The following is a 16,964-nucleotide window of genomic DNA, read 5'->3' as shown; positions in this document are numbered from 1 at the left end:
ATGATCCCAGAGTCCTGGGATCGAGTCCCACGTGGGGCTCCCTGCTCAGCGGGGAGCCTGCTTCTCCCTCTCCCACTCCCCCTGCTTGTGTTCCCTCTCTCGCTATGTCTCTCTCTGTCAAATAAATAAATAAAATCTTTAAAAAAAAAAAGCCAAGGTGTACACTCTACTAGGGGTAAAATAATCCCATTACATGTTACAAAATACATCCAGAAGTGCCTTTGTCACCACTTCCGCCTACTTTACCCCACCCCCAAACACACACACACACACACACACATATCCCTTCCTCTTGCATGAACTTGGAAAAGGCAGGCCCCTTCCTTGTGCTCCATAAGTTTCAGATTCTGCCACCAGGTGGCAGGAATAATCAAGAATTAGCAGGAATTACCAGGAAGGTTGGGTCGCTCCTCCTGGAACGAGAAAATGTCAGGATTCTGGAAGAGATCACAAGAACACGCAATCGAAACTGTGGTATAGATGGGTAGACTGGGGCTGAGATGTGACCTACCCAGCATCACACATGTAATTAGGGAACCCGAAGACCAGCCCCCTCATTTACCTGTGTCTTGTATTTCCACCAACTCATGCTGAGTTTTATTTTTAACTTTTTGTTAAGGAAATTTTCAGCGTCCGCGAAAGCGAGATTCGTAAAATGAGTCCCTAAGTGGCCACCAGCCAGCTTCTGCAATTAGCAACACTTTTGTCATCTTTCCATACTGTATACAGCGCCCCCTACTGTATTTGTTACCAAATACTCAGATGTACCGCATGGCCACACCCATTAATGCAACATTAAAATCACCGTGGTTCATTCATCCAACAAAGAATTGTTAGCATCTCCTACGTGTGGAGGACTGTGCTAAAGTAAGATATACAGCCGTAACCAAAAGGTCAGTATGGCAACAAGGCTTTCATGCATAAATCATGCGTGTGCTAGAAGTTAGATTTTATTCATGCTTTATACGCTCTCGTGTTTCGATAGATAGAAAATGCAACCGGGACGCCTGGGTGGCTCAGTCGGTTGAGCGTCTGCCTTCGGCTCAGGTCGTGATCCTAGGGTCCTGGGATCGAGCCCCACATCCGGCTCCCTGCTCAGCGGGGAGTCTGCTTCTCCTTCTCCCTCTGCCCCTCCCCCTGCTTGTACTCTCTCTTTCTCTCTCTCAAACAAATAAATAAAATCATAAAAAAAAAAGAAAGAAAAGAAAAGAAAATGCAACCTAGGTCAGAACTGTCATTCTTTTATAGCTCCTTGGGGCCAGTCAGAAATCTAAAGTTAAAATCAAAGTCATACACTTGTTCTTTCAAAGACAAGGTCACAGCCGACAGGCCTAGCAGAGGACATTTCCTGAAAAGCTATAGGGACCTACCTGACACGGTTTATCTATCTTGTTGCCTTACTTGGAATGAAGTAACTGAGGAAGGCAAGTTGGGATGAGGTGGGAGAAAGACTGGACCCCGCCCGCCCCACCCCAAAAGGTAAAAGAGAAATGAGCCAGGTGTCTGTCACATCTCAGAACAGCCGCTTGGGGCGAGGACATTCCTCCAAGAACACAGCTTACTCACTTCCTTAAAGTAAAATCACCACAGCCTGACAAAAGAAGGCATTTTTCTTATTCTCATTACTACCAGAGGTTGCTTTAAACTAAACAAAACACATTTTAGCATCTCAAAATCCAACATCTAAGAAGAAAACTATCTGGCCTACATTTCGCTTTATTTTATACATTGGAAGCCTGTGTTATGTGACACACCCTAGTCTCAACTCTGCTTATTATAAAGTCACATGACTTAGATGGGGGCGCCTGGTCCTCCTCTTTCTCTTTCTCAGGTTGGACCACACCATTCCCTCTATCAGAGCAGAGCAAAACAGAAATCGTCTGTCTCCTTCTGAGCCCAAGATTCACTGGTTCTTTCTTTATTCAGCTGACGCATCTGAACACCTCATCTTTGCCACCCCATCCCTCAAAAGTCTTCTAGGTCCTGTTTCTTGAAATAACATTTGGGTTTTTTGGTTCTGAAATTGTATTTTTGCAATCTGTACTTTTTTCTTAGAACGAAGAGGACTTTGATGAAAGCCAGAACACATCTGGAAACAACTCGCTAAGGTGTAGAGTTGCGCAGAACAGAGAACACAAAACCGCCAAGCAGGTACTCCAGTGATGGTTGAGTGAATTTATTACCATGGTAACCGCTGTGCAACAGGGACTGAGAGCTGTGGGGACAGAAAGTGGGCGCTCAGCTGGCACTCAGAGGAATGAATTAAATGGTAATTAGGATGTGTAAGGCAGAGTCATGAAGAAAACACACATGCTCAAACAAAGAGATCTTGTGTTGATACACCTGTCCCCAGAGTTTTCTGCTGGGGAGAGTATGTGGGCTTACTCTGGACACTTCACTAGTACAGATTCCAGGCTCCATCCTAAAGCAAAAAGCACTGGCTTAAACCAAAGCATCTCAATTTTAAAGCAAGTGAGGCAGATGAGGAAGGTTCTAAGATATGGTTCTAAAACTGTCCATCATGCCCTAGGGTTCCCTAGGGACACCTAAGTTTATAGCAGACTGAGGCACTCTGTCACAAGGCCACTTATATTTTTTTATATATATATATTTAATTCTGGGTAGGAGCTCATTTGAAGAAAGCCTTCTGCTGCTAAAAATTCAGCAGATTATCCATGTAGACCATCCTTTTTTTTTTTTTTTTGGTAATTCTGGGTGCCGACTATCAAGCCATTTATTGGAGGGAGTTATTCTCATGATAAAAAGAATAACTTGTTTGAAGTAGAAAATGTGGGAAATTATTGTAGCAAACTTTGGAAGATAAAAAAAAAATTACCTATATAATTTCAGAAAAAAATCAGTGCCTAACATCTTAAAATATGGCCTTTTAAGGCAAATATACACCCACGTGCCCATGTCATGGGCCATGTACATTCATCAATTGCAACAAATGTACCACTCTGGTAGAAGATGGTGCTAACGGGAGAAGCTACGCATAAGCAGGGGCAGCAGGTACACGGGAAATTTCTACTTTCCCCTCAGTTTTGCTGGGAACCTGAAACTGCTCTTTAAAAAATGAAGTCTTTTTTTTTTATTGTTTAAAAAAACAATCAAAACAAAAAAAATTAAATACTTTACTGTTATAAATAAGAATATAAAGAGCAAGGAGGAGCCACTGGATTTGGCAACAATGGTCCTTGGATGACCTTGGCAGCAGTCATCTCAGTAGAAGTCTGAGTGAGTAGGATGTGAGGGTCGCTAAAAGTAAAGGCAATTCTTTCAAGTGGTTTGGCTGTGAAGGGAAGGAGGGTGGGTAGATGTCCCATGACTATGGGGTCAAGAAGATTTTGTTGTTGTTATTGTCGGTTTTGGTTTGTTTAAAGATGGAGACAGGTACTCACTTTGGCAGCACATATACTAAAACTGGAATGACAGAAAGAAGATTAGCATGGCCCCTGGACAAGGATGACATGCCTATTTGTGAAGCATTCCATATTTTTAACACCAAAAAAACCATAAGCCAGTTAAAAAATGGGCAGAAGACATGAATAGACATTTCTTCAAAGAAGACATCCAGATGGCCAACAGACCCATGAAAAGATGCTCAACATCACTCAGCATCAGGGAAATGCAAATCAAAACCACAATGAAATATTACTGCATACCTGTCAGAATGGCTAAAATCAAAAACACAAGAAATGACAAGTGTTGGCAAAGATGGGGAGAAATAATGAATCGTTGAACACTACATCAAAAACTAATGATGTGCTATATGCTGGCTAACTGAACTAAATAAATAAATAAGTAAATTAATTAATTAATAATTAATTAAAATTTTAAAGAAGATGGGGAGATAAAGGAACCCTCGTGCACTGTTGGTGGGAATGCAAACTGGTGCAGCCACTGTGGAAAAGAATATGGAGGTTCCTCAAAACTTTAAAAATAGAACTACCCTGTGATCCTGTAATTGCACCACTGGGTATTTACCCAAAGAATACATAGGGATACATGCACCCTTATGTTTATTGCAGCATTATCTACAATAGCCAAACTGTGGAAGCAGCCCAAGTATCCATCGATAGATGAATGGATAAAGAAGAGGTGATATATATATATATGAATATTATTGGGCTATAAAAAAGAATGAAATCTTGCAATTTGTAACAACATGGATGGATCTAGAGAGTATAATGCCAACTGGAATAAGTCAGTCGGAGAAAGACAAATACTATATGATCTCACTGATATGTGGAATTTAAGAAACAAAACAAATGAACAAAGAAGAAAAGAGATAAACCAAAAAACAGACTTAACTAGAGAGAGTTGGTTACCAGAGGGGAGGTGGATGCGGGGGGTGAACTAGGGGAAGGGGATTAAGAGCACACTCATATGATGAGCACTGAGTCATGTAGAGAATTGTCGAAGACTATATTGTACACCTGAAATTAATATAAAACTGTATGTTAATTTTATTAAAATTAAAATTTTTTAAAGAAAAAAGTGTACCAATCTGATAGGTAAAAACAAACAAATAAATAAAGATGGGAACTGTTTGGGGGGAAAAAAAGAACAGTTAATGTGAGACATTTCATGGGCAGTAGGTAACTTCAAATTTCACTGTAAGAAAATAATAATTATGATTATTTAAATCAAATATTTGTCAAACTTTAACATATTGGCTAAGCTAGGTGTTAGATGGGAATGAAATGAATAAGGCTCCTGTATACCCCTGTCCTCAACAGCTGCAGCTTGGACTCCACTGGCCTCTTTTTCTATTACCCTCCACCTTCCTAATTCCTTGGATCCAGCCCAGAAAATGAAGGTAGTCTAAATGAAACATATAATGGAATTTGGCATCAAAGGACTATATGATCTTTGAGAATCCTTTCAGCTCGGAGACATGCTTATGACTTATTTTATTTTATTATTATTTTTAGAGAGTGGGGGTGGCTAAAGGGAGAGAGAGAATCTTAAGCAGGCTCCATGCCCAGTGCAGAGCCCGATGCAGGGGTCAGTCTCACGACCTGAGCCAAAATTAAGAGTCAGACACTTAACAGACTGAGCTACCCAGGTGCCCCACTTATGACTTATTTCTGAGTTCTCGCAAAGTACAAAGAATCACTGGCTACCTGGGATATGACAGAAAATAAAAGCTGAGATATGGCATTATCCCTCTTAGAGCACGTTCAAAACTGCTCCACGTCTGCATACTTCCTTGCCACCCTCCCTTGCCATGCTTACAATAGCTGGACCTATTTGAAACATTATTGCAAAATGGAGGCAGGAAATCCTCTATGCTATCCTGAGAACAGAATGGGTCGTGGATATTTAAAAGTTTGAGTTGCACATAGAAAGATAGCCCAGGAATATACTTCACTCCATTAAATAGAGCAAGGGTTCACTGAGAAAGGGAAATACATCCAAACTTTAGCCCACTGATAGAAGGACCCTAGTTCCCAAGGGAAAGCTTATCAGCTCTTGAAGATACTGGGCTCGTGCTCACATCTGCAGACCAAGCCTTGGGCTGCCAGGAAAATAAACCAGCCTTGGTCTCCAGGGCTGGCAGAATATAAAAGATTTAGGTGTAGGGTTAGGTTGTGTATTTGAGACCTTTCTTGTTTCTTAAGAAAGGCTTGTATTGCTATATACTTTCCTCTTAGGACCACCTTTGCTGCATCCTGAAGATTTTGAAGTTGTTTTCATTTTCATTGGTTTCCATGAATTTTTTTAATTCTTCTTTAATTTCCTGGTTGACCCATTCATTCCTTATTGGGATACTCTTTAGCGTCCATGTATTTGAGTTCTTTCTGACTTTCCTCGTGACTGAGTTCTAGTTTCAAAGCATTGTGGTCCGAAAATAGGCAGGGAATGATCCCAATCTTTTGGTACCAGTTGAGACCTGATTTATGACCTAGGATGTGATCGAGTCTGGAGAATGTTCCATGGGCACTAGAGAAGAATGTGTATTCTGTTGCTTTGGGATGGAATGTTCTGAATATATCTGTGAAGTCCATTTGGTCCAGTGTGTCATTTAAAGTTTTTATTTCCTTGTTGATCTTTTGCTTAGATGATCTGCCCATTTCAGTGAGGGGGGTGTTAAAGTCCCCTACTATTATTGTATTGTTGTCAATGTGTTTCTTTGCTTTTGTTATTAATTGGCTTATATAATTGGCTGCTCCCATGTTAGGGGCATAGATATATAAAATTGTTAGATCTTCTTGTTGGATAGACTCTTTAAGTAGGATATAGTGTCCTTCCTCATCTCTTATTATAGTGTTTAGTTTAAAATCTAATTTGTCTGATATAAGGATTGCCACTCCAGCTTTCTTTTGATATCTATTAGCATGATAAATGGCTTTCCACCCCCTCACGTTAAATCTGGAGGTGTCTTTGGGTCTAAAATTAGTCTCTTGCAGACAGCATATCGGTGGGTCTTGTTTTTTTATTCAGTCTGATACCCTATATCTTTTGATTGGGGCATTTAGCCCATTTACATTCAGGGTAACTATTGAAAGATAGGAATTTAGTGCTACTGTATTGCCTGTAAGGTGACTGTTACTGTATATTGTCTCTGTTCCTTTCTGGTCTATGTTACTTTTAGGCTCTCTCTTTGCTTAGAGGACCCCTTTCAATATTTCTTGTAGGGCTGGTTTGGTATTTGCAAATTCGTTTAGTTTTTGTTTCTCCTGGAAGCTTTTTATCTCTCCTTCTATTTTCAATGACAGCCTAGCTGGATAGAGTATTCTTGGCTGCATATTTTTCTCATTTAGTGCTCTGAATATATCATGCCAGTCCTTTCTGGCCTGTCAGGTCTCTGTGGATAGGTCTGCTGCCCATCTAATGTTTCCACCATTGTAGGTTACAGATCTCTTGTCCCAAGCTGCTTTCAGGATTTTCTCTTTTTCTCTGAGACTTGTTTTACTATTAGATGTCGGGGTGTTGACCTATTTTTACTGATTTTGAGGGGAGTTCTCTGTGCCTCCTGGATTTTGATGCGTGTTTCCTTCCCCAAATTAGGGAAGTTCTCCACTATAATTTGCTCCAATATGCCTTCTTCCCCTCTCTCTCTTTCTTTTTCATCTGGGGCCCCAATTATTCTAATATTGTTTCATCTTACAGTACCACTTATCTCTCGAATTCTCCCCTTGTGATCCAGTAGTTGTTTATCTCTCTTTTTCTCAGCTTCTTTATTCTCCATCATTTGGTCTTCTATGTCACTAATTCTCTCTTCTGCCTCATTTATCCTAGCAGTTAGAGCTCCATTTTTTTAATTGCACCTCATTAATAGCCTTTTTTATTTTGACTTGGTTAGAGTTTAGTTCTTTTATTTCTCCAGAAACGGATTCTCTAGGATCTTCTATGCTTTTTTCAAGCCCAGTTAGTATTTTTATAATCGTCATTTTGTTTATTTATTTATTTATTTATTTATTTATTTATTTGAGAGAGAGAGAGAGAGAGTAAACAGGAGCAGAGGCAGACGGAGAAGCAGGCTCCCCAGTGAGCAAGGAGCCCAAAGAGGGACTCGATCCTAGGACTCTGGGATCATGACCTGAGCTGAAGGCAAGACGCTTAACTGACTGAGCCACCCAGGCACCCTATAATCGTCATTTTCTACTCTAGTTCTGACATCTTACTAATGTCCATATTGATTGGGTCCCTGGCAGTCAGTACTGCCTCTTGTTCTTTTTTTTGAGGTGAGTTTTTCCGTTTTGTCATTTTGTCCAGAGAAGAATAGATGCCTAAACCCAGCAGGAGAAGAGAAATAATAAAGATCAGAGCAGAAATCAATGAAATAGAAACCAAAAGAACAGTAGAACAGATCAACAAAATGAGGAGCTGGTTCTTTGAAAGAATTAACAAGATTGATAAACCCCTGGCCAGACTTATCAAAAAGAAAAGAGAAAGGACCCAAATCAACGAAACCATGAATGAAAGAGGAGAAATCACAACCAAACCAAAGAAATACAAACAATTATAAGAACATATTATGAGCAACTCTATGCCAGCAAATTCGATAACCTGGAAGAAATGGAGGCATTCCTAGAGACATATAAACTACCAAAACTGAACCAGGAAGAAATAGAAAACCTGAACAGACCCATAACCACTTAGGAAATTGAAGCAGTCCTCAAAAATCTCCCAACAAACAAGAGCCCAGGGCCAGATGGCTTCCCAGGGGAATTCTACCAAACATTTCAAGAAGAATTAATACCTATTTTTCTGAAACAGTTCCAAGAAATAGAAATGGAAGGCAAACTTCCAAACTCATTTTATGAGGCCAGCATTACCTGATCCCAAAACCAGACAAAGACCCCATCAAAAAGGAGAATTACGGACCAATATCCCTGATGAACATGGATGCAAAAATTCTCACCAAAATACTAGCCAATAGGATCCAACAGTACATTAAAAGGATTATTCACCACGACCAAGTGGGATTTATTCCTGGGCTGCAAGGTTGGTTCAACAACTGCAAATCAATCAATGTGATACAATATATTAATAAAAGAAAGAACAAGAATCATATGATCCTCTCAATAGATGCAGAAAAAGCATTTGACAAAGTACAACATCCTTTCTTGATCAAAACTCTTCAGAGTACAGGGATAGAGGGTACACACCTCAATATCATAAAAGTCATCCATGAAAACCCACAGCGAGTATCCATTCTCAATGGGGAAAAACTGAGAGCTTTCCCCCTAAGGTCAGGAACGCGGCAGGGATGTCCACTATCACCACTGCTATTCAACATAGTATTAGAAGTCCTAGCCACAGCAATCAGACAACAAAAAGAAATAAAAGGCACTGGAATTGGCAAGGAAGAAGTCAAACTCTCACTCTTTGCAGATGATATGATACTTTATGTGGAAAACCCAAAAGACTCCACCCCAAAACTGCTAGAACTCATACAGGAATTCAGTAATGTGGCAGGATATAAAACCAACCCACAGAAATCAGTGGCACTTCTATACACCAACAAGACAGAAGAAAGAGAAATTAAGGAGTCGATCCCATTTACAATTGCACTCAAACCGTAAGATATCGAGGAATAAATCTAACCAAAGAGGCAAAGGATCTGTACTCAGAAAACTATAAAATACTCATGAAAGAAATTGAGGAAGTCACAAAGAAATGGAAAAACGTTCCATGCTCAATGATTGGAAGAACAAATATTGTGAAAATGTCTATGCTACCTAGAGCAATCTACACATTTAATGCAATCTCTATCAAAATACTATCCACTTTTTTCAAAGAAATGGAACAAATAAACCTAAAATTTGTATGGAACCAGAAAAGACTCCGAATAGCCAGAGGAATGTTGAAAAAGAAAAGCAAAGCTGGCGGCATCACAATTCTGGACTTCCAGCTCTATTACAAAGCTGTCATCATCAAGACAGTATGGTACTGGCACAAAAACAGACACATAGATCAATGGAACAGAATAGAGAGCCCAGAAATGGACCCTCAACTCTATGGTCAACGAATCTTTGACAAAGCAGGAAAGAATGTCCAATGGAAAAAAGACAGTTTCTTCAACAAATGGTGTTGGGAAAATTGGACAGCCACATGCAGAAGAATGAAACTGGACCATTTCCTTACACCACACACAAAAATAGACTCCAAATGGTTGAAAGACCTCAATGTGAGACAGGAGTCCATCAAAATTCTTGAGGAGAACACAGGCAGCAACCTCTTCGACCTCAGTTGCAGCAACTTCTTCCTAGACACATCATCAAAGGCAAGGGAAGCAAGAGCAAAAATGAACTATTGGGACTTCATCAAGATAAAAAGCTTTTGCACAGCAAAGGAAACAGCCAACAAAACCAAAAGACAACCGAAAGAATGGGAGAAGATATTTGCAAATGACATATCAGATAAAGGGCCAGTATCCAAAATCTGTAAAGAACGTCTTAAACTCAACACCCAAAGAACAAATGATCCAATCAAGAAACGGGCAGAAGACATGAACAGACATTTCTGCAAAGAAGATATCTAAATGGCCAACAGACACATGAAAAAGTGCTCAACATCACTTGGCATCAGGGAAACCCAAATCAAAACCTCAATGAAATACCCCCTCACACCAGTCAGAATGGCTAAAATTAACAAGTCAGGAAACGACAGATGTTGGTGGGATGTGGAGAAAGGGGAACCCTCCTACACTGTTGGTGGGAATGCAAGCTGGTGCAGCCACTCTGGAAAACAGTATGGAGGTTCCTCAAAAAGTTGAAAATGGAGCTACCCTATGACCAGCAATTGCACTACTGGGTATTTACCCCAAAGATACAAATGTAATGATCTGAAGGGGTACATGCACCCCGATGTTTATAGCAGAAATGTCCACAATAGCCTAACTATGGAAAGAGCCCAGATGTCCATCAACAGACGAATGAATAAAGAAGATGTGATACACACACACACACACACACACTCACACACAATGGAATATTATGCAGCCATCAAAAAAACCCGAAATCTTGCCATTTGCAATAATGTGGATGGAATTAGAGGGTATTATGATAAGCTAAATACATCAATCAGAGAAAGACAATTATCGTATGATCTCACTGATAGGAGGAATTGGAGAAACAAGACAGGATCATAGGGGAAGGGAGAGAAAAAGGAAACAAGATGAAACCAGAGAGGAAGACAAACCATAAGAGATTCTCAATCTCAGGAAACAAACTGAGGGTTGCTGGAGTGGAGGGGGGTGGGAGGGATGGGGTAGCTAGGTGATGGACACTGGGGAGGGTATGTGCTATGGTGAGTGCTGTGAATTGTGTAAGACTGACGAATCACAGACCTGTACCCCTGAAACAAATAATACATTATATGTTAATAAAATATTAAAATGCTAAAAAAAGGAGATTTATGCAGCCTCTGATATTAAGTTCATTTAGCTCATGCCTGAAAACAGAGCAGGGGTTGAATGACTGCAGTAGAGACAGGAGCAAAAAGTAGAGATATAAGCCTATTCCCTAAAGAAAAAGAGGAAACCCCAAAAGCTCCTTTGGAAGAAAAAGGAGAGAGAAGTGTGATCTGGATTTTTTGTGATAAAGGGGAAAATGTCTGCAGAAGTAGATAATAGGAGCTATCTTCTTGCATAATAATTTTAAAAGAGCTTTTGTCAGTCCTTTGCCAAAATTCTGAGCAAAAGAGATGAGGGTCCATTATGCCCTGGATTCTCATTATTCCATCTCTGCTGCAACGTTTGATTTCCAGGATGAAGAGCAAGTCACCATTGAGCAGGATTCTTTAAGAAACAAAGAAGATGAGGAGGATGATCCAGAGACACATCAAAAAGGGTACGGGTTTAAACCAGAGAAGTAACCATACTGACCCCCTATTTGGTTTTGCCACTTTGTTTTATCCTCATCTAATTTTAAACATTTATTATTATTTATTATCTATTACCACCACTACCACCAATCCCCCTTCCCTACTACCCACCCAACACCATTTTCAGAAAAATTAATGCTCTATGATAATCACTGTGGTAAATTCAAACTGCTGATATCTTGGGAACCCAATATCCAGGACAGTCTTCTAATTAAAGGCATAAATTACCAACTAATTGCTCCAGTCCATGCAAAAGTAGTTAATTCATCTTCTCAATGTCAATCAATAAGCAATTGATTTCTCAAAACCCAATCCACATTAAGTTCCAACAAACTTGCTCTTACGTTGTAGTATCCTGAAGGTATTCCAACTCCTTATTGCCCCATGAGGTAAGAGAGGCAAACTGTTTTCTTTATTTTTTGGACCAGGAAAATGAAGCTCAGAGAAGTGACCTACCCAAGGTTAGTCAGCTAGCAAGGAACAAAGCTAACTTAACAATTTCAGCTTCTGATTCCTAGTCCAAGATTGTCTGGTTTGTCATAACACTCAAGTATTTGTCAAGTTTCTGAATGCCCATTTAAATTTTATTTAAATTTCTATGTCTCTGAGGAACTTTGTTTTTATGCATCAGAAGGTATCTCTGGAGTTGGTGAGAATTAGGATTAAAAGCTCTTGTCACCATCCAAAATATTTACTACCTCAGAAACCTGTAATATTTACAAAATATTTACTACCTCAGAAACCTGAGTTCCATCTTTCATTTTACTTTATGGATCTCTGACCCCAGAGGCTGAGAAATTCTCTTGGGTGGGCAAAGGTACTCAGGTTCCCCCTAATGTTAATGGGATAGAAGCAATCACCAGGAGGACAGAAGTGGTCTAGTCAAGATAACCAAGTGGCTGAAGCCTCTATTTCAAGCTACTTTACTTTATGCAGTGTGAGATTGCTGTCTTGGACCACATACGTTCTGTGCAATTAAAGAATCTGATGAATCCAACCTAAAGTACATGAATGTGCTCAATTCAATGTTGCCCTCCACCTCTGCCACTTTGAAACACTATCAGAAATTGAAGATGATGGATCATCAACCTTTCCTAAATTCAACCATGAAAACTTAGTCTTTACTGAACTTTTATTTCCTCCATATCTTCTGGATCAGTATTTCTAATTCACTAACATACATAACATCAAAGTTTTCATGAAGTAAGACTCATCATTACTATGTGTGATATGCTCTCATACATCCTATTCTTTCTTATTAAAGAAGGGTGTCCCATGCTGTGCTCTTCATAATCCACTGATGGGTCCCAACCCACAATGGTAGAATACTGTTCCAGATAAGTAACACACACTACCACTTCATTTTATCTGGTAATTCAACAAATGCCCATCAAGCAGCCTCATCTCCAAGGGTCCTGGTGCAACTGGGCTCACATCTGTTCTCCAGGAAGTTAGCCAGTCAAGACTTCATCACAAAATATGATCAAAGAAGACAGTAGGAGTAAAGCACAGAGGAATGCCTCTGTCCGAGGAGATGCAAGGTGTTGTAGGAGTGAGGGGCTTGGGCTCTAACCTGAAACGTGCAAGGGGCGCCAAGACTTGGACACACAGGCATAGCTGCTGCAAGGTGGAGAAGTGGAGGGGAGGTCCCAGCTCAGGGTTGAGTCCTTTGAGATCCTGGAGATGAGGAATCTCCTCTAGGAACTAGAAGTGGCAATGATTAAATGTGTGAATAAATTCCTTCCTCCAGTGGGAGAAGAGGTGTCCATTAGAAGGGGCACTGAGGAAAGAGGTGAGTGCAGGGAAGCCAGATTTCACGGCAGGAATGGAGGGAACCAGGAGCACCCCAGGAAAAGTAGAGGACAGTCACTGTGTGTATGGCCCTGAGGCCCCTCCAAACTCACTGATGGACACCGTCCTCCCCAGCACAAGTGATCGGATGCACATATTGCTCACTCACTACCCACCACCCCCTAACAAAGCTCTGGACAGAAACAAAGGCATGCCAACAATGCCAGAACTTTCTGGAAAGCTATATTACAACCTGCTGGCTGGTAGCTCTGAACTCCACAAAACCCTTCTTTACATTTCAAGCACCCAGTGAAGTCTGTCAGTCTCCCACTAAAACATACGGTAAGCCGGCACAGGGAACAACCCGCTTACTCAAACTTTGTGAGACCAGAAGGGATGAGAGTCTCTAAAATCAACATTTCATAACTGTGGCTTAAAAGCTATCAGAGGCCCTCAGAGTCCAGTGAGAAACACTCTCGTCTTATGATTTATTTTCAGCTTTTGTTTAGTTACCAGCTCTCCTGCTCTTTTTCCAGAAGCATGTTTTCTGCATTTCTGTAAGCCCTCAAGGCTTGGCACATCCACGAAGCAAAAGTTGATCCAAGCCATGGCTGTTTGTAGTCTTAAATGAGATGAGTATCCCATTTCTATTTTGTAGGACATACACTTCGCCAATTTGTTCGTTTGCTTGCTTGATTTACAAAGCCTCACCTAGCTCAGTGTGTCAGTTTATTTCATGTTTTTGATGTTTACTTCTGCCTACCTTTTTGCTTTTGTGTTGTTACAGGTATCTGGAAAGGAAGTATGATACGGTTTGTGATTTTTATAAGAAACACAAAACCACCCTTTGGTACATCATCTGGGACATCTTACTACTAGGTAAATAATGAAAGGAAGGATGGATGCCAGCGTCTTTTTTTGAGAATCCCCCAAATATTAGTTTTCTGTAGAAAGAAAATAAATTTTTCTAATCTTTCTGTTCCCCCGGACTTTGGTGAATCCAGAGAAGCAGAGAGGATAATCAAGAAGCCCCAAGTGGTGGGTCTCGACTGGGGTTGCCTATGCAGATTGTTTCCCTGTTCAGTTTATGCAGCCAGGAGCTAATTATTTAGGTCCGCTACTCTTACAGCCTTTGTTGTTGTAATGGATTTAAGGGTTGGTTAATGCAAATCCAGGTAACTAGAAAACACGGTGATACTCACCGGGTGGGAACCTAATTGCAGGGGGCAATCTAAGCAATTCACACTTCATGCAAATACAATGTGAGCAGGAGCCTGGGGTCATGTAGGCTATTCCTTTTGCCTATCTTTGCTGATGAGCAGGTCCCCTCTATTGACTCCCTCCAAATCAAACGGTTCCACAGCCCATTGTGCAAAACACTCCTGTCTATAAAATGTGAACCCTCGCACCCAAGTCCACTGACATTAATTGAGGATCACCGCACCTCCAAGGTCAATGGCTTGGTTGGTGCTCAGATAGCTGAAACAGGGAACAGCAGGGTTGAAAGCTTCCTCTGTACTGGGCCAGCTAGTATTCTAGGCTTTTCAGGCCATGCAGCGAACGCCACACAACTCTGCATTCAGTGGCTTCTTGACTGAACCTCCCCTTGGCTGAGCCATGTCAGTGCTGGAGGCTGGTCGGCAGCTTGGTGTGGGTGATGTTCCATGTCTGTGCTCACTTTCTCAACAGGTTACCTGGCGATGGTGATTGCAGCTTGTGTGCTAAACTTTCAGAGAGCCCTTCCCCTTTTCGTGATCACTGTGGCCGCCATCTTCTTTGTGGTCTGGGATTACTTTATGGCCAAATATGAGAATCGAATTGATGAGTGCCTGTCTCCTGGCAAAACGCTCCTAAACAGCCATTGGTTCTGGATGAAGTGGTAAATGCACCCAGTCCTCTTGTTGCTTTTGAGAGGGATGTTAGTCTTTTCCAACACTGTTCCAAAAACGTGTTCTGAAATTGCTCCCTCATTTATGGGCTATTGAAACAAGAAATAACCGAGTTATAATGCTTGTTATAATGCCTTCATTTTACAAACAGGAAATCAAGGCCTAGATGGGCAATGACTCGTTCAAGATATGTTCAAATGTCCCTACAAACTGCTTTAATTTCAAGTGTCACTAAATGATAAAATGTTGTCCAAATGATGGGACAGTTCTGACTTGGGGAGGCAGCTTTCTGCTCTGGGCCTGAAGCTGGCCTCTCTGAGAGGAAGACCCTGTGAATTATTAAAGCTGACTCTTTCCTATAGGACCCCATATCCTATGAGTGACCACTCAGGGCTTTTCCTTCAGCCTCTTTCTGTGGGACCTCTTCTTCCTCCAGGTGGCCCTAGTGGATTGGACACAGGACAGGTTCTCCCCAGAATGGCTCACAGGGGATGTACCAGGAAAGTTCACAAATCCTTGACCTAATAACACAGGATTGTGCAATCCCAACACAGCATGCCTTCTGGCTCTGCCCTCCAAGCTGTGAGTCAAACTTGTCAGGCCCACTGGATCCGCCAAGGAGTCAGAACCCATCCTGAAGTCCAACTTAGCTCTCTGAAGCTCAACTGAAGTCCCCCATCTTCAGAGAACACATTTCAAGTTCTCCCCTAAAGGGAAGAAAGATAAAATCTCTCCCATCTCCTAAAACAGAAGTCAGGACTCCCAGCAGATCTCTCAAAGAAATCACCAGTCTTCCCTCTCTAAAGCATCCTTTCTCATCTCTGAACCCTTTGGTATGTCCTTGAACCAGCGAAGAGCCCAAGAATTATAGAACGTGCTTCAAGCAGTGCTTAATTTTTTTTTTTTTTTTTTTTTGGCTATTTGCCTTTATAGCCACAACTAAAGAGGGTCTGTGCAATCTCTAGAAGCATAACTTGCCAGGGTATGCTACTCTTAATAAATTTTTTGTTTGTTAGTTTAAGCTTGCTCCAGATTTTCAGGTTAGCGCAACAAATGATGCTGATGCCTCCTTTCTGATTCTCTTAGGGTGATCTGGAGCTCACTGATCCTGGGAGTTATTTTGTGGCTGATCTTTGACACTGCCAAATTGGGCCAACAGCAGCTGGTTTCCTTTGGTGGGCTTATAATGTACATTATCCTGATATTTCTATTTTCCAAGTATCCAACCAAAGTAAGTGTGAAATCAATCCTTTTCAGCTTTTCCCCTCTTTTTTCCCCCTCATGTCTAAATTGCTCAAAATAATGAGTGTGAGAGAATTCCACTGTTACTCAGTATTTGTCTTACCTTGTTATGCTATACTAAGTGGCTAGGGTGCCTTTCTTCCCGAGCTTTCTTAGTACTAGTACTCTCTCATTTTTCATTCTCAGTAATTTGCCAGTTACACCACCAGTGAGGTGTTCTCTCCTGCCAAGTCCAATTTCTACTCATGTACCCCACCTCCGTCCATCAAACACACAAAGAAAATTTATCTGTTTTGATCCTGGTTTCCCCAGGCCAGTAAATAATCTAATATTCTACCACTGGATTCTGCAGTTCATCAAATTTCTATTTGCAAGTTAGGTTATTTTACTGCAAAAATCTGTCCTTAAACAGTTTTGTTCCCACTGAATTCAATTCTCATTCTCATTCTGTCCGCCTGTAACCCATTAAATGGGCAAGAATTCGGAGACATCGAAGCTTTCACTCACGACTCAGAATGACAAACTCCAGAAGGTTTTACTGGCTTTCTGAAAGGTTGACCCAAGAAAAACAAGTCACCTAATAGGATCCAAAGTGCTTTCCCATCTCGGGTCAGCATCTTCACTGGTTTCTATGCCTCCGATCCCACAGTTCTTTGCAGCCCACTCATATCCGCACCAAAATGAAAGCAGATGATTGTCCAT

At 41.0% G+C, this 16,964-nt stretch overlaps 1 protein-coding gene and 1 non-coding gene across 2 annotated transcripts in view; both read left to right on the top strand.

The window, feature by feature from the left end:
• The window catches only part of SLC28A3 (solute carrier family 28 member 3), a 42,179-nt gene that overhangs the window by 6,315 nt on the left and 18,900 nt on the right, over positions 1–16,964 (top strand). Inside the window, exons 4-8 of the mRNA XM_035024481.1 lie at positions 2,056–2,151; positions 11,224–11,306; positions 13,919–14,010; positions 14,821–15,010; positions 16,107–16,251. Coding sequence (XP_034880372.1) covers positions 2,056–2,151; positions 11,224–11,306; positions 13,919–14,010; positions 14,821–15,010; positions 16,107–16,251 — 606 coding nt within the window. The remainder of the gene's footprint in view (positions 1–2,055; positions 2,152–11,223; positions 11,307–13,918; positions 14,011–14,820; positions 15,011–16,106; positions 16,252–16,964) is intronic.
• On the top strand, positions 3,394–3,500 carry LOC118023384. Its single transcript, XR_004682791.1, has one exon. It is a non-coding gene; the product is annotated as a U6 spliceosomal RNA (small nuclear RNA).

Source organism: Mirounga leonina, unplaced genomic scaffold (genome assembly GCF_011800145.1).
Source record: "Mirounga leonina isolate KUSES-001 unplaced genomic scaffold, KU_Mleo_1.0 Mir_179, whole genome shotgun sequence".
NCBI classification, from domain to species: Eukaryota; Metazoa; Chordata; class Mammalia; order Carnivora; family Phocidae; genus Mirounga; species Mirounga leonina.
This window is presented reverse-complemented; position numbering and strand designations above follow the sequence as displayed.